The sequence below is a fragment of the Sebastes umbrosus genome, chromosome 18 (assembly GCF_015220745.1).
Source record: "Sebastes umbrosus isolate fSebUmb1 chromosome 18, fSebUmb1.pri, whole genome shotgun sequence".
Lineage (NCBI taxonomy): Eukaryota > Metazoa > Chordata > Actinopteri > Perciformes > Sebastidae > Sebastes > Sebastes umbrosus.
The window spans coordinates 18,731,002-18,755,250 of NC_051286.1; the positions used below are offsets into that span (position 1 = coordinate 18,731,002).

The following is a 24,249-nucleotide window of genomic DNA, read 5'->3' on the forward strand; positions in this document are numbered from 1 at the left end:
GATTTGAATGAAAGCCCGAGCAGACCTGCTCCCTTTTCTTTGGTGTTCGGCTTTAGCCCCGAGCCACGCCATTGTATGCCGCTGGGTGGGGGTGGGCTGGACTATTGTACGCCTTTTGAAGGGGGTGTTTTCAAACAATACTTTTAAATAGAACGCATTGGCAGTTCGTCATTTGTTTACGCAAGGCCTTCCTCTTTGATTTTAATCTCACTTCAGTTCTTCATCAAGCAAAGCAGGAAACTGTCACATACAGACATTTGAACAGGAAGGAGTCAGTTGCTCTTGAACTCATATTTAATCAAATATAAAAAAAAAACTCTTACATGTTTTCTAGGAAATATTCACCTGTTTGCCCGAGGCTGAACCAGCTGTTCATGATGTGTGTCATGCAACTGCATTTCTTAGTCTACTTGCTAAAAGCAGCATACAAGCACTGATTGTCATTCTGTTGACTATACAACCACACATACACTAAAGTCACAGTTGAAGAGACACACGTCTCATCGTTGCTTTTCTCACACCTCAGGCAGTCGCTATCTCTCTCTACCCACGGTTGTTTCCATAGAGCCGGGGGAGTTTAGTGATGGTATGCTCACTTTACTTAAAGAGTCAGAGGCCAAGTGAAGCACTCAGTGAGTTTCACCCTCGAACGATTTCTCATCATGTTTGTACTGTTTAAGTGTTGGTTCGACTGGCCAGTGTAGATACAGGATGTACAGAATCTGTGGAATGAAAAGTGAAAAGAGACAGAAGTTTATCATTTAGAACAAACATCATTGCAATGCATGGACCACCTACAATGAAGCTTAACTGTATGTTATACAGTGTCTTGGAATACTTAATTATTCAAGATTAAAGGAATGGTTTGACATTTTGGGAAATTTGCTTATTCACCTTTTGGTGAAGAGTTAAATGAAAAGATCTCATGTCTGTCCGTTAAGTGATAAGCTACAGCCAGCAATGTAGCGCAAAGCCTGTAAACAGGGGGAAACAGCTACCTTAGCTTAGCTCGGTCCAAAATGTGCCTACCAGCACCTCTAAAGCTCGGTAGTTAACATGTTATATCTCTTTTGCTTAATTTTCGCACAAACACGAAGAATAAAAATGACAATTTGCTGTTTTATTGGTGGTTTGTATGCCTATTTGTGACTGGGAGCGGTAACTTCCTGGTGTCTCTGCTGGTTGCCTGGCAACTGCTCCCGACCAAGATACATGGTGCCTTCAAATGGGGTCGTGTTTACTGTGTTCACGAGAAGAGTCCATACGAACGCCTCCTCTGGTGGCATTCAAGACCTTCAAGTGGAAAGTTTCTGAAAGCTCCGAATTCACGAGTTGTGACGTGTTTGTTGACGTTGTCAGAAAAGGCGCAGGCCATGGAAGTTAATTTTTCGGTACATAATAAGTGGATATATTGTAACTTTAGTCGTATATTGTTTTTCTTCGTAATTTTACAATTGGTCTGAGGAAAATGTTGATATTCCCAACTGCCTGTCATTATGCCTTTGCATTTCCTGTAGGCCTATTATGTTACCTGCTTGCCAGCTTGCTAAATTGTTAGCCTCTTTGGCTTCTAGATGCCGACAGTAACGTTAATATTGCCGTTGCTTAGCAGCTGTGTTTTCATGACTGACACGACTTCCCATGTTGTAAACACAAGCTTTCATTTGAAGGCACCAATGATCCGATAAATAACCTCCTGTATAAACTGCAAATTGCCACTTTTACACTTTGTTTTTTGTATAAATTAAACAATAAGATGTTAAAGGAGCTAAATGTGAGATTATGAGCATTTCTTTTGCCTCTGCATGGCTCTCAACATGGCGACAGCTGAGCCGGTTTATAGCCAAAGGTGAACAGGTGGTAACAGTGAAAACAAAGACAACACTGCTGACAGAGCTAACATTATTAATCTGGGGGGAAGCGGAGGGTGGGTGCTATATGGGATATATTATTATAAAGTTATCGTATATTATTAATATATATATATAGAGAGAGGTGTTAATTAGTGAGCTTCAGAGGTACTGGTTGGAGGATTTTTTTTTACCTTTGGACATAGCCAGGCTAGCTGTTCTCCTCTGTTTCCAGTCTTTGTGCTAAGCTAACAAGTTGCTGGCTGTAGCTTCATATTTACCGGACAGACATGAGAGTGGTATCAATCTTCTCATCTCACTTTTTGCCAGAAAGTGAATAAGTATATTTCTAAGATTAGAGAAAACAATCAAAATCTGAAGTCTTTAGAAGCTTCAGGTTTATCAGTGGCCTAACTGTTGGCATGAACATAATATGTTATGGAAATAGCATGTTAACTACACAAAGTCTGCAGCCATGACATGTCTGTCAAATTGGAAATTCATAAGTAAAGCTTCTATTGAATAGTTAAAAAAATCTTCTATGCACTCTCACACAACCCTCTGCCTAATCTTTATCTAACCAGTTCTTGTTCAGCTCATCGCGGATACGATTCACCCTCGGATTGCTTTTGTTTTCCATCTTTTTCAATAAGCACTCTTTTGATTGAATGATTATCTTCATAGGCATTTCCTGTGCAACAACATCCACTATTGACACACACAAAGGGACTTTAAGACCGGCTCGATGGGCCGGAGCTACAGCTCAGAAAGCCTCGGTTGTCATGGAACCCGTTTTAAACAGTGTCGTAAAAAGCAGCGTGCAGAGTGACATTCAGCTTCCAGGCGGTTGTAAGCTCCTCGGAATCTGTCGCACATTGCGTTTTCCCTCCGTCTTGGACAATGTGCTAATAATTACAGGGAGCCCGAGGCCTGTGTTTGCATTTGGCGGAGAAGTTGTGCAGTGGGAGGGATGTGTGCAGCAGTAATGATTCAGCCTCACAGATGTAATTAATGGAGGCTGTGTATTCAAAGCTTGTTCACATCCTTCTGAGCCGAATCTACTTCTTTCTTGAAAAATGTAAAAGAAGAGCAGGTGGCGAGACCTTATGTTTGCAGAAAACACTGAAACAAAACACCCTCAGGCCTGGTACACAGATTTTCACTTTGCTTGGCTGAGGTTTTGCTCACAATGTATTTAATCTATACTTAAAATGTCATTGATGTGGTTGTGATCAATATTGTTTTATACACCAAGGATTACTTTTGCGGGCGAAAATGTCTGTAAACAATATATGCAATACATGAACAGTAAGTTAGCAACAAGAAGAATATTTTAGAGAAAAGATGACTTGTAGCCTACATGATTTTCTGATTACATAAAGACTTTTCCTCTAAGCTGATGGGTAAATGTTGAGTTGTGTTTTCGTTTCTGACAGGAAGTGACATATGCAGCAACCTTCCTGTGTGGCGCATGGCACACCACATCAACAAATGGCCCAACATGTTCTCATCCCAACCTATCATATGCTGACATTTAGTCAGACCCCTCGGCGTAATTTTTCCGTCGCACAAAACACGTGCTTAACGACCCCTCGGCGTCACTTTTCGGTCACAGTAAACACGTGCTTAATGTTGTAAATTAAACAAAAACACTTGCTTAGGATTAGGCAACAAAACCGCTTAGGTTTGGGAAAAAACAACATGGTTGGGCTTAAAATTACTACGTTTTTACAGTGAAAATGAGACTTAACGTTGTGAACATGGGACTCGAACGAACAGCTGACGGTAAAGTGAAATTGAAACGTAACGCACAGGACATGAACAGCGGTCTCGCTGATGAATGCCTTGTGTTTGTTGGACACTCTCCTCCTGCCTGCCCTGTGTGTCTCTTTTGCTCTTTAACTTCGGTAGCACTTTCCCGGTGTGTTTACTGTTGCTGCGGATGGGTTTACGTTGTAGTTAAAGGGACTGTATATATGTAACTTTTTATACGATGTATATAGTTTTTTATCGTGAATGTGTGAACAGGTCTTAACCTAACCTAAAAAATGAGACCCACCGGAACTTTTCCTCTATCAGCCTGTAGACTGCTTTTAATGTGAAGAACCCAGGCCCGTTTTTCCGTGAAAATCCAAGGGATGTGATGTCATGTCGCTCGCGAGTGCCTTATCTGCAGCTAACATTCATTTAGAAATTAGTCAGCTAACGCCAACAAACGACCAAACCGACCACAACAAGTCTGTCTTGCAAAACAGGAATGTGACCGACGTCGGGGGAAAACTGTTGTGGGAGAATAGCAGAGCCAGTGCGAAGAGTGTGTGTGCACGTGGGAAGTGAGTGGTGAAGCAAGAGAGAGAGAGAGCGGCGTTGAGTGTGTGAGAAAACAAACAAGCAGTGGAGTAAAAGACAGAGTTAGTTTAGCTTTGAGAACATCAAGTGAATTTACAGTGGAAGTTGCAGTTTGCGCAGAAATAAATGCTGCAGCTCCTCAAGACCAACAGAGGTTTCCCTGCTGCTGAGTGAAGTGACGCGGGTTGACTCCGACCCAGGAGACCAAAACTACGGTGTCTCCCCTGTGCCTTCTGACCGCAGTCGGGAGGCTGAAGCAGGAAACGTTAACAGGATCAACATCGGCCGGGCCTTCGATTCATGGAAGGACCTTAGTTTAGAAAGCTAACATTACTGCCAAGCTTGTGAAATATATGGTGATATTGTGCTTTTAGCTGGCTAATGTTGTGAACGTTAATCAACATGATGCCTGTCAATCACGTTCAGTCTCATGTGTGTCGGTAGTGCGAGCGCAAGCAACAGGACGCTGATTATTGTTGACTTAACGGCCACAGGTGTCAATGTTAACAAGCAATTTCTGATTCTTACGGCGGGCATGACAAAGCGTTGGTATTTGACGTCCCTGGGAATGAGAATGGGCTTGATGGACACAGTGATCCATCCATTATCTGTGACCGCTTATCCCATATGCCAACTGGAGCCAATCCCTGCTGACATCCGGCGAAGGCGAGGCACACCCTGGACAGGTCAACAGACTATCACAGGTTCTGACACATAGAGACAGACAACCATTCACCCTCACAGTCACACCTACAGGCAATTTAGAGTCAACAATTAACCTAACCTGCATGTCTTTGGACTGTGGGAGGAAGCCGGAGTACCTGGAGAAAACTCAAAAGTAGTAGAGTTAAAGTGATGTTATTCTGAGGTAAATTGTTAAACAGCACTGTAATTACCTAGACTGACTTTCTGCTGCTAGTTTGGCCAAGAAGAGTGGAATGAACATCATTTATATCTGTTTATCTCTCACTTAATTCCCTTCTGTTACTTCATCTTGAGCGGTGATAAAAGAATCAACAAGTGTCACTATATGCCTTAACACATCCTTTAAATGTTGCGGTAATAAAAATCTGTTGAACTGAGGTCAAAGGTTGCCATTCACACGTTGTGTAATTATTAATAGGTCTGCTGTGGAATATTGTCAGACTGAACAGGGAGCCAATTACTCGAAATGTCGCTCTCTCTCTCTCTCTCTCTCCCTGGTGTCTGTTGGCAACCTCCCACTTACACAAACACAGAAATAGAGTCACCAATACAACTTTCATCCCTAAATAACACACAACACTCAATCCAAAAATAACCCACCACACACAGCCTCCCCACCAGGCTCTTATTAATGACCCGTCTGAGGAGCCATCTGCTTTCGTGCGAGACACTCACACCAGCAGCCGCATGTGTAGCCTATGTGCTCGGGTCATGTACATGTATGGCAGGTTGTTGGCAGGTGCTCCGTGGAGCTCAATGATTTGTGAAGGGACTCAGTGTGCTGAAAGCAATCAGAGAAGAACGTCTCAGCTCACTAGTCAGTGTTTAAGCTGAGCTGCAGTTGTCCTACTAAAAGGCCTCATGATGTGCAAGTGCAGTTTCATATCCCACGCTAGGACAATGTTTCCTGTTTCTCTGAAGATGACAGTTTGTAAGTGTTCCAGTACTTTTTGAATCAGGTTTTAATGATGGTTATCCTCGCAAGTATTTAATTTATTCAGTTATTTTTTTGTATATTGTGATGGTGCATAATCCTTAATGAATTCAAATTGAAATCCTGGAATACATAGAGTGTACTGCTGCCTAACCAGCTAAAGTTAATCTTTCACATTATCTGACTGGGATTTGGCTCCGAAGTTGTTTCTATGAGGTCATTGAATGACTGATCTCCTGCTTCTCACATGATCTCGCATGATCTTTTCTCGCCTCGCTCAATGACGTGCTGAAACTAAAAACATTGTGCAATCAAAGTGCCCCAAAATCAGCACATATTTCAAAACTAATGAAATAAAAACTATTTAAACTATACTGCGTATACTGTTTGTGACTGTGATCGACAGTCTGTTAAAACTATTATGTACAGTAGGGCCGAGCAGGGTCAGTTTGGACAGTGGGACAATATTGTTTATAGTTCCTTGTTACAAATCAACAAAAAGCTGACAAAAACAAGACAAAGGCTTTTACTAATTGAATAACACACACTGTTAAGTTACTGAGTGAATATTAAATCAATTGTGAGCCAGTCAGAAACCCCTTTTTGCCAAATTCCATATCTCAGTAATTTATGAAAATTTAATAATTTTACAAGGGCTGTGAATTGATTAAAATATTTAATCGCGATTAATCGCATGATTGTCCATGATTAATCACAAATTAATCCCACATAATCCCACACAACAGCTGTCAGTGTGTCAGTGTGCTGACTTGACTATAACTTGCCCCAAACTGCATGTGGTTATCATAAAGTAGCCTTTTTCACCCCTTGGAAAATGGCCATGACAGTTTTTCATCGCCAAAATTTAGCACAAGTTTGGAGCGTTATTTAACCTCCTTTGCGACAAGCTAGTATGACATGATACCAATGGATTCCTTAGGTTTTTAGTTTCATATGATAACAGTATCTTCACTCTAGCTTTAAAACTGAGCCTGCTACAACCTCTGAAAAATTGATTGCATTGATGCGTTAAAGAAACCAGTGGCGTTAAAACGAATTTGCGTTAACGCGTTATCTTTGACAGCTCTACATTTGACAAATGTTAATTTTTTCTCAAAGAAATGTGTGAACAAATGTCATTGTAAAATGTAATTGCAAAAATATAGACCGTTGTTTTCAAGTTAGTGATATATTTTTAGCCTAAAATAAGGTGTTCCAACCGCCCCGGGGAGGCAGACTTTTGGAAAAATGCACTCCTTGTACATTTAACAAAATTGTGTCTTTCTCGTTTGGGTTGGGCTCTAAAAAATACCTGTTAATTGTTAGCTGACACCTGTATCTGTTCAGGGATCAAACTATTTCCATTACTGTTCAATTAGTCTGTGAGTAATGGAAGGTTATTTGGTGTTGATACAAAAGTGTCCCAACCGACCCCGCTCTCCCCTATATACAATCCCTTTATAACGCCATTCATTTTCAGTGTTTTGCAACAAACCTGCTTGTGTATGCAATTAGTCTTCCCTGTGGGGAGCCAAAATCACTAGCGGAGCCTGTTGTGTCCGAGGACGGGAATATGCTGAGCCATCTGCAGTATCATGCCTGCTCTATGTAGGAGTCTGCCGCCGCCTCAAGTAGAGGGAGTATGGTGTCTCTACCACACACGCACACACCCAGACACACACCCAGCGGGCATGTGTGCACTCGTGCATCACAGGTAAGACACTGTCTTTTTGTTACAATCCCGGCCTCATGCACTTACACGACACTACTGTTGCTTACATCTATGAGATCATTGTATTCTTTGTAATAAAGTGATTTAATAACTTCTGTTGCTCTGTTTGGTATGTATTATATCCAGAAGTCTTAGGTTCTGCTTCACCAGTCTATCTAAGCTGTTTCTACAAACAGGGGAGACAGGGTTGCTAAATGACAGAAATACCTTTTCTTTGTTTGCTCTTGTCTCTATGGCAACATTGACAAAGTCTCAGCAGCAGATGGCTGTAGCACATCTAAGCGGTGTAAATTGACTGCCTTGACTCCCATCCCTTACTCATTTTATCATTCCTCTACCAAATATCTTGTTTCCATCTTTTAAAACAGCGCCAACTAAATCCAGATTGAGGAGGTCGGTCCAGAGGCGTCTTTACGTCACTGATGGATCGACGTTCTGGGTATAAATCACGGAAACAATCCAGAAGTCACATTCATCATGAACTCTCTCTGATAGTGTACAGTATGTAAAACAGGCTCCTAAGCCAAAATACAAAAGCATTGGCGGTATCGTGCAGTTATAGGTGTATATAGTGGGTTTAAAAAGGGAGTTTTCTAAATGTCTGTCTTAATAATGTGATTTATTGTTGTGCCTCTCATTTACCTGTTCAGTATTTTAATGCAAATTCTTTTTAACGCCACTAATTTCTGCAACGCAATTCTATCTTTTGGAGGTTGTAGCAGGCTCAGTTTTAAAGCTAGAAGGAGGTTAAATAACGCTCCAAACTTACGCTAAATTTTTGCAAGGAAAGACTGGCATGGACATTTTCAAAGGGGTCCCTTGACCTCTGACCTCAAGATATGTGAATGAAAATGGGTTCTATGGGTACCCACGAATCTCCCCTTTACAGACATGCCCACTTTATGATAATCACATGCAGTTTTGGGTCAAGTCATAGTCAAGTCAGCACACTGACACACTGATACACTGACGGCTGTTGTTGCCTGTTGGGCTTGAGTTTTCCATATTAAGATTTAAGTATATTTTTATGCTAAATGCAGTACCTGTGAGGGTTTCTGGACAATATTTGTCATTGTTTTGTGTTGTTAATTGATTTCCAGTGATAAATATATACATGCATTTGCATAAAGCAAGCATATTTGCCCACTCCCATGTTGATAAGTGTATTAAATACATGACAAATCTCCCTTCAAGGTACATTATGAACAGATAAGAAATGTGTGATTAATTTGCGTTTCATCGCGATGATGATGTAATCCGTGGTGGCTATATTTGTGTATGTCAAGAAGATCCACTGTTATTTAGGGTAGAGCTACTCTAGAAAGGTCATTATATGTGTACATTCCACAAGAACATGCACTTATAAATGATCAGTAGCTACCCCTTCCACTATGTTTTGCTCAACTTGAAATGCAGCCTGCCAAAAGCCGCGTAATGATAGCAGAAGTAATGCATTCCACATGTTCACAATTAGGCATACAATCTGATCTGTGATTTGCTCACCAAATATGGTTTCTAGATGACTTGTGTGATGCAACATCATGGTTGTTTGGTACTACACACTGCGTTTCAAAGTAGATTAAACATTCCTTTCCAATTTGGCTTGTTAGATCCCTCATATTCATGCAGATGACAGAAAGCTGCCATAAATGGAGATTTTAAATTCTAATTGTGCTACTGACTCACTGAGGTGAACTACTGTATAGCAGTGATTCCCTAACATTTTCACATCAAGGATCCCTAAACTGACACAAATTAGATCACAGACCCACATTTGATAAGATTTTGTTCAAGGGTCCGCCATCTGATGGGTTGCCCCCTCTCAGTCGATTAGTCAACTAATCGGTCATTTTGTTCTTGGTCAACAGAGATTTCTTTAGTCAATTAGTCGTTTTTTAATAATTTTTTCATGCCGAATGACTTATTTCAAAGAAACTCTTGAGCACATCTCTGGTAAACACAAGATTTAAAGTGGTGCTTTTGTGTGATTCTTTGTGGAGAAACTCAGTTTTACAAACTTTTACAGATCTGTCGACTAAATCAACTAATCGATTAGTCGACAAAATCATATGAGTGTTAGTCGACTAAGAATTTCTTTCCTATTGCGTTTAGATGTTTTATTACAGAAAGTGTATAAAACCCATGGCCAAAATAGTCATACATTCTGTCATTGTGTTACTTACGGATGTTATTATAGTGAAAATAAACGATTCCCATTTTAGCAGGGGACCCCCTGGAACCCCCACAACGACCCCTGGGGGTCCCCGGACCCCACTTTGAAAACCACAGCTGTATAGCATTTATATGTTGTATAGTTCGTGAACCATGAATATAAATACTAAGCTACAGTAGCGAGGAATGCAAGCCAGCCGAGATCTCACGCTGTGATCAACTCATAAATGAATCTGTCTGGCTGATGGGGCCGTAATAGAACAAAGTGGCTGTCAATCAAAACTGCCATGTCCAATTTATTTTAGTATTAATTACATCTGCTTCTCTTTATGACTTTAACTGCAAGATGATCTAGATGACAGAGCTGATGACCTCATGGAGCGACATCCTCTCTCTCTATATAAACAGTTTCATTGCCTATTTGTGGCAGTGGGGTGATGTTGTGAGCCGAAAGACAGTTTATGAACGATACGTCAACTCTGTAATGACAAACACAACTCGGTGAGAAGCTAAAAGAGAAATTCTCCTCTGGGGTTTAATGAAGCACCACTATAACCATTAAATATACACATTCTTTACGTTGTAAATTCCTAGTTAGACTGAGTAAATAATCCCCCACACAGGGCAAAACTGGATTCTTGCCCTGCTGATTGATTATTATGGCTGCATAAACAGCGTAAATTAGAGGGGAGCAGCGAGGATTCTTCCTGCATGATGGAGGCCAGACATATTTTCTAGTTTAACGCTGAAATTCAGCCAAACATGGACAGGGACGGCCAGAAAGAAAAGAGAGAGCAGAGGGAAGAGACAGAGGAAAAATGGGAAGATAGAGGAGAGAGAGACAGAGAGTAAGGAGGGTGTGACCTTAATCCCACAGTGGGAAAGAAAGAAACATGCACACACGCACACACACACACACACGCACACACATCTGGTCCATCCAGTTTCTACTTCAGATGAAAAGTGTGCGAGAGGTTAAACTTCCAATACACACAGTGAAACTACTCTATACCCTGATGAGGTGAGTCAGCACTCCAGTTGGTCGATTAGTTACTCCGTGGGCTGTCATTCGTAGATCAAGGGTGTGGTTTGGTTTGTGTTGAAGATCATTCATGAGTCATCACCCCATTCAGTGTCATCAACAGTCTCTCTGTAGTTGCAGCAATGTGTGAGGAGGAGGGCACAACCATTTCTATTTTGAATTTCTTATCATATCACTCAGGTAGCATCTGTAAATTTGCACAGTGACAGGCAAATGTTTTAATGACATATCCGATAGCAAGGGCACAACGTCTCCACGCACTGCAGAGTCATGCAGAAATACTGCATGGCGCCTCTGTGCTTTACCCTGCGTGCAAGCCACTACATGTTCACTCCACCCCGCCAAGAACACGGAGTTAGGCTGCTGTTCCAGTTGGAGGCAGCCATGACACTGTGAAGAGACCGAGCAGATTCTGTTACCGACACCCCAGCTCTGTCCAAAAAGCCTGCAGCGAAGGCTTTGCTTTCTATCTCATCAAATAACAATGAACAAGTTGTTGGAGGAAAATGTGTCAAGTATGTGACAAGGCAGCTGTATCTGACCCAAAGTAAGTCTCCAATCCCATTCATTCATGTTACTCTAAACATTTGAACCCCAAAGCGTCACCCCCAACATAAAAACACACATGGTGGAATACAGCGGGTGTTAAAACTTCAGTAGGCAGAATATTTGTACACTACAAGATGCTTCTGAAAACATTTGAGGCGAGAAAAAGGCATTGCAGTAACCGAATATTAATTCATATTTTATTAGCGCTGCCTTGACAGCTGCTCAGAGACAGCAAGGCTACAGCTCGGCTCTGATTGGTTGTTTTCCTCCGGTCTGTGAAATCTTGCATATGCCGTTAGGAGCACTGAAGGACACCAGAGGACACAGAGGCACATGATTTTTTTTTTCAGATTACCTGTCTCATGCACTACTGTCAGGATACAGTGACTGTTTTATGAATAATAACTATTATTTGTAATCATATTTGTTCCATTTCTTCCCACTGCAGCTTTAAATGGTCCAGTGCACAGGTAGAACTGATGTTTTTAGACATACAAATTAGGGTATAATAGTTACAGTTGACTAACTTCATAGAGTTGTACTTTGCAACTGAGGTGCACTGCCCTCATGTGGTCACAGTATTATGATGAGTAAGTACACAGACATTTACTCTTTTCTATCTGTGTGTGTGTGTCTGTGTGTGTGTGTGAGAGAGAGAGAGAGAGAGAGAGACAGAGAGAGAGAGAGATGGAAGTGTGGGATCCAGCCGGCCTATATCTGTCTCCCAACTCCCACATAAAAGGATGCAGACAAGAAGAAAAGAAGGTGTCTTGTCTGAGGGTTGCAATGGTGACCCACATCCTAGCTACTCATCACCACACCCCCTCATGAAGTATCTCATTACATCAGACTCCATAATGACCCCACGAGATCAGAGCTATATGATTTTCACACACATCATCATATGCACCTGGTATTCAACTTTAAATGTGCCTCTATACATGCCAGGTGGATGTGGGCACTTCCTCAGGATTTCCAAATGCCTCATTTTATTCTGGAGCAGCTTCTCGTCAGTGGCTGCATCCATTATCTCATTCCATGGGAGGGGTTCATGTAGTGAAGTGTATTTTGTAAAATGAACTATTAATGTATTTTTATTCTTCCTAATGGCTATTATTATTGACATTTAATAACAACCCAAAAAGCACGTTATTTCTCCTTATAGAAAATAATTTTGTCAACTATTTTTTTTAGATACATTTTTTAACCACCCCTACTCCTATAAAACATGGTACGCCCCACTCCCTGTGTTGTATCCTATGCTAGTGGACTTGCGATACTAACTAAGCTAGTAGCTACACACACTGGCGTTATAAAGCGAGGAAAAGATGCGCCTTTACGGGATTAAAACATTAAAACAAACAACAAGAAGTCTGGAGAAACTTTGCCCAACTGTGCCCAAACTTTGCTAAGGCTACAACAACCCCAAAAAATCACTCCCACTCCATCAGTTTCCAGTGTGTTAGCATTGTTTTATATATCTCACCTACTAGTGGCCGTTGGACGTCGGGTTTTTTTGTTTCTTCTGGAGCAGTCCAGTCTGATGAATTCACCGAAAAAAGACGGAGATGATGATGTGCCCGTTAAAGACCCGGTAAAATACGGCGAATTGGTCATTTTGGGGTAAGTCTGGTAACACCTAAAACGTGATAGTAACGTTGGAGACGGAGAAACGGCTCCAACGGTTAATTAACGTCTAACATGTAACGGCTCCAACGGTTAATTAACGTCTAACATGTAACGGCTCCATCAGCTCAATAAACCTACAAGATGACGTGATGCGTTCACGTTTAATCGTTTATAGGACAGTAAATCCACCATAGTAACACATTAGGGCTTATTCATTGCACAATGCCGTCGTATAACTCCACGTCTATGACTGTGTAGTAATTTTACAAACTAACTTTATGTCATTTATCTCTGAAACTATGCCACTGTATTGTTTCCATGGTTATTGTGTGGTGCGTTTGAGTGCAAAAAGGTTGCAAAAATGTGCTGTAAGGCTACTATACGGATGTAGCTGCTTTTTTCATCAATGGTTGTAAAGCAGCAGCAGCAGCGCTGGATTTGCTCAGGCTGAAAATCCCAATGATGTCATACTATGCTGGATCTGCTAAAAGTAGGACTGAGAGGTGGTGATATCATTGTCTGAAAAATACATGAATCTCACTCTTATTATTTAGTCATAAAGTCTGTGTTTTATTACTAAGTAATAAACAGCCAGATGACCATGCATGCCAAGGAAGGAGGAGGAGGAGGAGGAGAAAGCCCCTCTACACCAGCACACACACAGTAGGCAGGATGTGCTGATGACAGCCACCAGCTTCCACAGCATTTCCACCCCTACAGCTCCACACCGTCTGCAGGGACCAGAAATGCCACAACACACACACACACATGCACAGTCATATCCAGGCTTACACAGGCCTGCCTCTTGCCCTGCAGAGCTTCCTGTGTATGCCAAAGATAACTGACCTAATGGCCTATCTCTTCCCCTCCGGCTGAACATGGGAGTGTGAGGAGGAGGCTGTGGCCCGCCTGCATTGGAATACTGATTAGTCGTCCTCGTCGTCATCTGACTGTTTAAACAGAGCAGTCCTTTTACATCCCTCAGACCACAGGATGAAGGAATTGATAGTTTGATGCCTGTTTTGTAGGGCTGGGCGTGCAACTTATACACAAGCGTGCTCTGCGGTGTGTACGCTTTAATGTGCCTCATCGAGGGTTGAAAATGCATTTGTATTAGCTCACTTTGAAACTGTAGTGATTGAGGTTTGGTTTGATCTTGTTCTGCCAAAGTGATGGCCACAAGCTTGCAGGCTATTATAGGTATCATCTCTGTGGTTTATCTCAAAGGCTGTCTTCCGTTATTGCTGTTATTTTGATAAGTAACATGATTAAGTAGGGCTGTGTATTGGCAACACAATACGTATCATAATACAGGGGTTACAATTAAATATATTTTGATATTGTAAGCAAAGCGATATATTGCGATTTTTTTATATTTTATTTCAGGAAAACTGTCACAGTACAAAGAACACACCAGCCATACATTATTTTAGAATAGGCAAAAATAACACATTTGTACTGTGTGCAAAAAACTTTTTGCCCCAAACTGCATGTGATCAACATAAAGTGGGCGTATCTGTAAACGGGAGACTCGTGGGTACCCATAGAACCCATTTTCATTCACATATCTTGAGGTCAGAGGTCAAGGGACGCCTTTGAAAATCGCCATTTCAGGTTTTCCTTGCCAAAACTTAGCGTAACTTTGGAGCGTTATTTAGCCTCCTTCGCATCTAGTGTGACATAGTTGGTACCAATGGATTCCTTAGGCTTTCTAGTTTCCTATGATGCCAGTATCTTCACTCTAGTTTGAAAACTGCCCGCTACATCCTCCGAAAGATTGAATATTGGCCAGGCCCAACGGCGGGCCGTTGGATTTTTAAGAATTTAATTAAAAATCAATACAGTGTTTTAGAGAATTGATACAGTATTGCACAACATAACATTGCGATACTCCTGTGTGTCGATATTTTCTTACACCCCTTTGATTTAGTACGATAAAAATGTCACATTTCGATTACAGTAGTAGACGATACACTACTATAAATATCAGTATTAACATTAATACATATCCAGATCAGTGGGATTTATTATGGTTCAGACCAATGACCAGTTCATCTGTCCCCAAACATACAGCAGGTAACTTCGACTTAGTTAGAACAAGCTGTTCTTCCTGTCAGATATCATATTTTCCTGGCCCTGTTTTATTCAAGTGTGGTTTGACTTTGCATCTGTCAGCCTTGATGATCACATGCCCCGTGTGGTCGATGCCTGCTCCACTGCAGGCCTTGTGATCTTTGCAGTGGCTGCCTGCCATCGCTCGTTACCTTAGTTAGCCTGGACACCGTGTACAGCGCTGTCCTGTCCCAGCAGCCCGGGCAAAGCTCATCCCACTCATAACCCGCTCCTATCACTATGCAAACACCCACTCGTCCTCTGTATTTATCTGACTCGCACACCTTTTTATCTCACCCGTAACCCCTCTTAACTCTGTCGCATTCCCTCCATCTCTCGCCCAGTCCCTTCCCTGCCAGCCTCCCAGTGTTTTGCTGAGTGCTGACTTTCACCGAGGCAGGCCTCCTTGGTGGCTTGCCCTCAACGAAAATAAACTCAGCGTCGAGGGGCAGAAGGAGTGAATATTTCATATTGTGCTTTATGATGTGCGCACATGCGTGATGCAGGCCAGAACTGCCCATGCAAATCTTGCCTTGTGGAGCTGCTCTTCCACTGGCCTTTACCCTCAACCCTCTGCTTAGCCTTGTCTCTTAGCCTCCTCTTGTCTCCCTGCACTTTGCCCTTTGCTTCACTTCATTCATCTAGCTTTAGTTTTCCATCTTTACTACTCATGAAAGCTTCTGACTTCTTCTCTGTCTCCGTTTCTGTCAAAGCGTTTGCTACCTCTTCTCTTTCTATAAGCTGATTTTCTCTCCTGTGCCCTCTTATCCTTGGTCCCATTTCATAACTTCCTGCCTTTTAACGTGACCCCTCAGAAACCAGTCCTCGTGTGTCTTCCTTTCCTAACCCAGACCTTCTCTTGTCAGCCTGGGTCCAGTTTAAACTGACAGGCAGAGCCATGGTGGGAGGGAGCAGGTAGCACTGAATCATCTTCTGTGATAATCACAAGTAAATTTGGCTTGTTTGAATTTTTTTTTTACAGCTAACATACCCGATCCTCCCACAGAAAATTAATTTTGGTCCTGCGATTCCTGGAAGTATAGCTCATTAAAAATGCATAATGTCAACAAACTTCCCTCAGACACACACACACGCATTTAACCACCAAAAACTAATTTACACATTTCTCTAACAAAATGAACTGCTTTCCATGAGATAAAAACATGTATATCAAGATAATACAAGAGAGGCAAATATAGACAAACGTTTTGCAATCCACTGTGATTTTCACTCTGCTTTTGCTACAACTCAGATCAGAAATGTTGACGATTGCCTGGGTTTCTATCTTAATTCCCTGCCATCTGTTCAGTTTGTGTCTTATCCGGGTAGATTTGTAAACAAGTTATTTTTTTCAAATTTGGCTAAGAAAAAATGACAAACTAAAAAAAGGTAACAAGTGGCATGCTGAGCTTCAATTCTGATTCAGTTCAGATATCATACAGGGCAGAAAAGAGAAAAGATTTGTGAACAAATGTAAACTGCTGTTTGCAAATTGTTTAGCAATATGTTGGCAATGACCATGATTTGTATTTTTCCATAAATGTGTTTCTTACCTCCTATAGAGTAGGGGTGTAAGAAAATATCAAATATTTCCAAGATCGCAATATTATGTTTTGTGATACTGTTTCGATTCTCAAAAACACCATCGACTTTAATTCATAGTTTACATGCAAAGATCAGTCAACTTTTTTACTCAGATTTTATGCATATGGTGGTGTGTTCTTTATACTACAGTTATAGACACTTTTCCTAAATTTTGATTAAAAAATCACAATATATTGCCTTGCTTACAGTATCGCAATATATTGATTCGTAACCCCTGTATCATGATACGTATGGTGTTGCCAGAGTCTTGTGTGTCAAAATACTGTTTTTAATTAAATATTGTGGTGCTGCAGAGATGTCCTTGCCTACAAATCATATTCTACATACTTAAAAGAAAACATCTTTGTTTGGTACTGATCCACGCAAAAATCACACCATAATCATTTTAATATGTTTTGCAATGAGAATAATGATGTAAAAATGATCATTCCCTCTAACATCACAAATCATATCGCAATCGTAACATCAGTCAAAATAATCACAAATAGATATTTTTTTCGAAATCGTTAAGCCCTAGTTGCCAATTAACTCTCTGCTGATCGATTCTGCTACTGTTTTGTTTTACTAGGTGAAGCTAAGGATTTTTTTCATTATCACTTAATGTGTTGATTCTGTCAGAGTATCAGACACTATATGTAATAATAGGGCAGTACAGTAATCACAAATAACAAATGCCTACTACAAGTCACCATAACCAAAGTGATGTCTCAAAACTGTTGAGGTAGTCTGACCAGCAGCAAAACCAAATTTGTAATGCTATGAAATTAAGAAGTCCAAGGACATTTTTGTATTTGAAAAGCTATGACCAGCAGCATATTGGAGTTTTCATTTAATGTATTAATTACTTAATCAATTTTCAAAATTGTCATCGACTAATTTTCTTATGTGAGACTGCTTGATGAATCAATCACAGTTTCAGCTTTGATGTACAAACACTGTCAAAGCACTTAGTGGTTTCTTCAGCCCACGCTGCGAGGGCCACTGTGAGACAGACCACACCAGAGCCAGACCAGATGCCCTCTGATCTGATCAAGTCTGAAGGCCAGTAAAGACGGCCATTGTCCCTCAAAGTCTTCTTGCCCGCTGGGTATCCTCTGAACAGTTTTAATAAGGACCATGTCCTGCTGATTAATGAACCAGCGTACTACCTTCTGCATGAACTCAAACTGTGAAAATGATAATCCACTCGTCTTCTAAAAATGTAGCGCAAAGTCAGTACTTTAGTCAGAAAGGTTTTAACATCCTGCCTCACTCATGAAATCTGACATCATCTTTTTCAAAAAGGTTTGCTTATTGAATTATAAAACTCTCAAGGTCTAGAATGCATTATTTACCACTCCTCATAAGAATAATCTGTTTTCATTAATGAACGCAAACCTTCAAAGAAGTATTCAGCGTCCAAACCGGAGCTCTTACTGGAGGCTATATGGTTAATGGTATGCGATGGTGTCATGAAAATGATTCTGTCCTGCTTAAAATGCTTTTCATTGTAAAAAAAAAATAGAGGTTAGATGAAGAGCGAGCTCCGCTTCAGTAAGTATGAGCATCAAGTACGAGCTGAGTGAGTGAGATCAAGTGGTGGTTGTCCTTTTCATTGAGGTTCAGCAGTTTAATATGAATCACTAGTGGCCCCAAGCGTGCTGCTTTTCCAAAACAATCTACGATAATGTAGCTGTAAAGATGCACAAAATCATCGGAGCTTGCGCCCTTAATTGCTGTTATTTCTTCAGACATCTTGGCACCATCAGTGGCGTTTTATTTATAGCTCAGATGTAATGACAGATCATAAATACAGTATGCAAACAAGATAACAGTGTTTTTCCCATCATTATGCGTCCTCAATAAAGCCACATGAACTGAGCATGTGTGAGTTTGTCGTCTCTGAGACTGAGTCGTATTCTAGATTAGCTGAATGTGATGTGGTCGTGTCCGTGCTCACACGTTTTGTTTGTCTTTCTCCAGGTACAATGGCTCTCTTCCGAGCGGAGACCGTGGGCGCAGAAAGAGCCGCTTCGCTCTGTACCGACGGGCCAAGGCCAACGGGGTCAAACCCAGCGCTGTGCACATCCTCAACACACCACAGGACAGCAAGGTGCGTGTGTGTGCATGTTTGTGTACTGTTTTATCAGTGTGTAACATTAGTTTCCTTCCTGTGACTCCCCGTTGTCTCTTATAAATGAGCTAGAGGAAGGATGACTAAGCATGACGACTGACGTATGTGGGCTGTCTATTTCTCTGTGTGCGTGTGTCTGCCTACATGCCGATGCATGATTGTATCCTGCCATCACATGTAACATTAAAGTATGAAACTTTTATTTCTTATTAATGTAGGCACATGTTATGGATTTTTGAGTAACAATGTGATTCAGTCCGATGTATGTTCTGTCAAGAAAATTAGAGACTTTTCCAAGAAGATGAAGTGCATGTTGCCGTTGTTGTTGCAGGCTGTCCACAGCAGAGGGCAGCACAGCATCTCTTTCACTCTGTCCCGTAACCAGACGGTGGTGGTGGAGTACTGCCATGACAACAGCACAGACATGTTCCAGGTAACCCACCAAGGAAATCAGGGTCAACAGTGGCTCGCTTTTACAACACAAATAATCCTAGATTTGTGAGCACGTGCACGTTTCTCCCAAAAATAGGCTGTTATGTAATGCCATCAAAGGAATTCCTACAGTAGGTCGATTATTTTGGTTCTATTGTGACCAGTAAGAGTAAAGACGCGTGTGGAAAATCTCCAAGAAAATCTATTTTTATACAAAGTACAAAGTAAGAAGTAGTGTATAAGTACACAAAGTTCTGCTCTTATAATCGTATCACAGATTTCTTTAATTTACAACAAATGATGACAAATCTTTCTCCCACAGTAATAAAAGTCAATCATGGATAAGCTAGTGTGCATCTAAAACTATTAATAATAGTGTAGTTATACAGTATATACCAATACTATTATTTATAGCACTTGAAAAGGCATTTGTTTTGATGAATGGTATCCATGAATGTCACAGTGAACGCCTCTCTGTGCTGTACCCTGTAGATTGGACGCTCCACAGAAAGTCCCATTGACTTTGTGGTGACAGACACCTCCGGAGGGGGGAAGGAGGGGGAGGACCCGTCCATCGCTCCCAGCACCATCTCACGTTTTGCCTGCAGAGTCGTGTGCGAACGCAACCCACCTTACACTGCGCGTATCTACGCCGCCGGCTTCGACTCCTCCAAAAATATCTTCCTAGGGGTGAGTAGATCCAGCCAACGAAGGTTTCTAATAAAAAGTATTGAAGTCATTTAAAATACTTTATAAACCTCATGAATGTCATGTCTTTGCCACCACAGGAGAAAGCAACCAAATGGAAAAACCCTGATGGGCATATGGATGGCCTGACCACCAACGGGGTGCTAGTGATGCACCCGGAGGGGTTCCCAGAGGACCCAAAGCAGGGTCTGTGGAGGGAGATCTCTGTCTGTGGGGATGTTTACGCCCTGCGGGAGACACGCTCTGGACCCACCCGGGGCAAACTGGTGCGTCACCAGTTTTGGTTACCGTTAGGGCTGTGTATTGGCAAGAATCTGGTGATACGATACATATCATGATACAGGGGTACCGATTCAATATATTGCAAAACTGTATTCAAAGCGATGTATTGCGATTTCTTTTAAATTTAATTTTAGGAAAACATAGTATACTCACTATGTGAAATGGCTACTATGGGGAATAACATCATTACACATGAATACAATTGGACTCATTGGATCCACAAGAGTCTCAGCTTTACAGTGATACCCAATTTATGTAATTCCAAGTATGTTTAGGGACCCCAGTGTGCAGAAATATTCAAATACACCTTTTTAGAATATGCGAAAATAACGCATTTGTACTGCATGCAAAATACTGTGTGGTTTTTGCCCAAAACGGCATGTGATTATCATAAAGTGGACATGTCTGTAAAGGGGAGACTCGTGGGTACCCATAGAACCCATTTTCATTCATATATCTTGAGGCCAGAGGCCAAGGGACTCCTTTGAAAACGGCCATGCCTGTTTTTCCTTGCCAAAATTTAGTGTAACTTTGGACCGTTATTTAGCCTCCATCGCGACATGCAAGTATGACATAGATTCTTTAAGTTTTCTAGTTTGATGCTATGCCAGTACCTTTACTCTAGCTTTAAAACTGAGCCCAATACTCATATGTATCAATATATTTCTTACACCCCTAGTTACCGTGTCCATGTTGCTTTTTTGGCCTCATCAAGGTTGTGAGGGTTATTTTTGGTTCGATTGTAAGCCTGCGTCTGTCTGTGTATCAACCTCTGCAGGCGGAGGGGGAGAGCAGTGCACTACGTGACGGTTCCCTGGTCGACCTGTGCGGCGCCACCCTGCTGTGGCGTACAGGCGAGGGGCTCATGCGTGCTCCCACCCTGCGTCACCTGGAAGCACTTCGCCAGGAGCTCAATGCGTCCCGGCCCCAGTGTCCTGTAGGCCTCAGCACACTGGCCTTCCCCAGCCTGCCACGCAGTCACAGGTGGGAACCACAGTCTGTTTGAAAAAATACACATTATTTTCCATCAGGGTGTTCATTTTGTTTCATCTCCAGTAGCCAAGAAACCTCTACCATGGCAAAGTTCATTAGTTTAAAAATCAGGAGCTCACACAAAGTTTAAAATACTGACACTGTCGATGTGTTACTTCAGCCTTGAAGAGCGCCAGCCTTGGGTCTACCTCACTTGCGGCCACGTCCACGGACGCCACGACTGGGGCCAGAGATCCGAGGGAGTGGAGGAGCCGCGAGAGGGCGAGGGCTCCACGACCCGCCGAGAATGTCCCCTGTGCAGGAGCGTGGGTCCCTACGTGCCCCTGTGGCTGGGCTGCGAGCCCGCCGTGTACGTGGACGCTGGAGCCCCCACTCACGCTTTTGTGCCGTGCGGCCACGTCTGCTCGGAGAGGACAGCCAGGTACTGGGCTGAGACCCCGCTCCCCCACGGGACGCACGCCTTCAGACCCGTCTGCCCGTTCTGCTCCGCTGCCCTCAGCACACCCGGCTGGACGCGGCTCATCTTCCAGGGCCCCATCGACTAAGTCACCGCTCCGCAGCAAACCACTATCACAGATAACAGAGATGCCTGAGCTTCATTCGTGTTGCAAATGTTGGTCAGTATGGATGAGTTATAACAGCGTGTGTACTCTACACTCCACACATTCTGAGTGTGTAACAAACACTGTCCAACATTGTTAATGAATGTAGTTCAAAGCTGATTTCTTCCCCCTGTTTATCCTTCAATGCTTGTGGATTGGTATAAGATCTGGAGACTAGGTGGAAAGGAACATGACAGAATGATCAATACAGTATTTACTCTAAATGGTGTCCAGTCCTCTGTCAGGGAAGATTCTGCTGTTTTTCATTCCAACCAAAAACACTAGCTGATTTCACTGATCACCTAATCGTTCTCATAAGTAAAATTGTACACACAGGCGCTAAAACGATGCTGCTTGACCCTTTTAAAAATAATTTTCACTCCATCATCAAATGTCATACGAAATCAACAGAACCAAACACTATTATTTGTCTGTTTCAGAAGCCATGTATAAAATGAATTTTGCACAAAAGAAAGGAACGGCCTTTTTAACTCAGTTCATCTGCAGCGTCTCGCACGTCTGCAGCGCCCTCGTGTCCTTAACTCGGTGTAACGCCACCTCTTGCACTTCTCGGCCTGATGTCCGACCACTTCTTAATTTTTAAAGCATGTTAATGTAATTGTGAAATGCAAAAAAAAACTCCTTCACCCTTATTTTCACACCAAGTCTCTTTATAGATTTTGCAAACTTGACTTCCCTGTCTTCCGTTCTGAATGACCAGCTGATTTTATATTCATAGTTGTATTCTCAGCAGGCCGTATTAACTACTTACTGTAAATGTAGGAGTTTACAAGGTGTGTGTTTCTGCTCAGCATTTTAAGTTCCCAGCGATTCATGAAGGGAATATCATTAGCCATTCTTAACATGAGTATATGCAGTCGTCATCTTCCTGTCTTCATGCATCTTTTTAGTCTGGAATCCACGCAGAGAGACCCCCATAAATGAGTAGTATTATGTTGGAATGAAAACCTGCAGTCTCTTTGATTATCTCTGTAAGCACTGGAGGGAACACTACACGCTTTATGAGCGCACCACAAAGACTTCACCTCTTAAGGCCAGATCTCATCCTGATTATCAAGCAGACGGAGGATAAGCACGGGCCGGGAATTAAACCGGGTAAAAAATCCACTTCATAACTCTGTGCAGCAATAATAGCACTCCCATAGATAAGCTAAATGTTGTGCTATGTTTAGCCAAGTGTTAGGTCGGCGGTCACTCTGAACATGGCTGAAAATGGTTTCCAGGTTAAGGGCTCAACCAGAGGCGTGTTCAATATCATGATTTATTTCCAAATGTGGTGTTGTGTGTGTGTGTGAGTGTGTGTGTGCGCGTGTGTGTGATGTAACCAAAGCACTAGAATTTAAATATGAACAAATGAATCAATGACATTCATTTAAATACTCATTTCAGATGTAGCTGGAACATGCAAACAGAAATTCGCATGTTTAGGCTGTCATAAAACAACACATTGCATCGCTACTGTTAAATTTGAACACACTTCTGGTTACTGAATTATGCTAAACAGGGTCCATGTCAGTATGGCGGAGTGTCAACAAGGTTTGACCTTGCATAACCTCAAAAGATAACCTTTGTTTTTGTTGTTTCAAAGAAAACTATTTTGTTAGGAAACGGGGGAGGGATTCATTTGGGGATGCGGGTGGAATTCTTTTAGATGTTCAGTGTTAAAAAAAAATATTTTTCTAACTGATGAATTGGTTTTAGTTAACCGTTGTTACTCAGTGTAAGCAAGTTCCGTATGTTTCCGAAATATTATCGTGTGGTAGATCTAGGAGAGCTTGTGAGTGAGAAAACATTGCCAACACTGTGTCCAACAAACACACACACGTTAACACACTGCTACCCTAAAAACATTGCCCAGACAATGAATGTAGCCAAATACTCAGGCTATATTTAGCCTTCCCTGGTGCTCATATTGAATGGTCTATATTGTGATACTATTTTTGTAACTGAATATTATGGTGTAGCTTTGGTGAACTAGCTCGAAAAAAAAAAAAAGTCAGATAACTTCAATAATAGCCTCAAGTGTGGAAGACGTATAATTGATAACCCACGCTCACATGGAAATTGTGTCTAGCTTGCATGTGCTGAACATACAGTATGTACACTACACGTACACTTAAAACTTTGCACGGTTGATTGCCAACCTGTTATTCATGCTGAGAGCGTTTTGTCGCAGACCAAGATGTCTTCCGAGTCCTCGGCTGTTAAAACGGCAGCATTTCTGTTTTTTCAGCCGATTAGACTGTTATCAGGCCGTTAAATAGGCGTTATCAGTCGCTATAAGCACCATAGATGTGGGTCAGTAGGGGCCTACTACACCCACTAGTAGGTTTCATCATCTATTCACATGGTAGGAAGAACGACGGTATAAAAGAACATGACAGTGACCTCTAGCAACCGTAGTAATTATGACAGGAGC

General features: G+C 41.8%; 1 protein-coding gene and 1 long non-coding RNA gene across 2 annotated transcripts; one reads left to right on the forward strand and one right to left on the reverse strand.

Annotated features, from left to right (window-relative positions):
- Positions 1–276: 276 nt before the first annotated feature.
- LOC119477232 lies at positions 277–12,957 on the reverse strand. Its single transcript, XR_005204204.1, has 2 exons — positions 12,820–12,957; positions 277–722 (listed from the first exon to the last, which is right to left on the reverse strand). It is a non-coding gene; the product is annotated as an uncharacterized LOC119477232 (long non-coding RNA).
- Positions 12,829–23,889, forward strand: LOC119477231 (E3 ubiquitin-protein ligase pellino homolog 2). Its single transcript, XM_037751200.1, has 7 exons — positions 12,829–12,956; positions 18,642–18,771; positions 19,124–19,225; positions 19,717–19,914; positions 20,013–20,198; positions 20,993–21,198; positions 21,368–23,889. Exons 1-7 carry the CDS (start codon positions 12,877–12,879, stop codon positions 21,750–21,752), a joined length of 1,287 nt encoding a protein of 428 aa, XP_037607128.1. The 5' UTR covers positions 12,829–12,876; the 3' UTR covers positions 21,753–23,889.
- Positions 23,890–24,249: the final 360 nt, after the last annotated feature.

Excerpts from the sequence above, each read along its gene's own strand:
- LOC119477231 (XM_037751200.1), top strand. The coding sequence starts at position 12,877 with ATGAATTCACCGAAAAAAGACGGAGATGATGATGTGCCCGTTAAAGAC. Across the intron at positions 12,957-18,641 it reads GGCGAATTGGTCATTTTGGG|GTACAATGGCTCTCTTCCGA; the intron begins GTAAGTCTGGTA and ends GTCTTTCTCCAG. Across the intron at positions 19,226-19,716 it reads ACAGCACAGACATGTTCCAG|ATTGGACGCTCCACAGAAAG; the intron begins GTAACCCACCAA and ends TGTACCCTGTAG.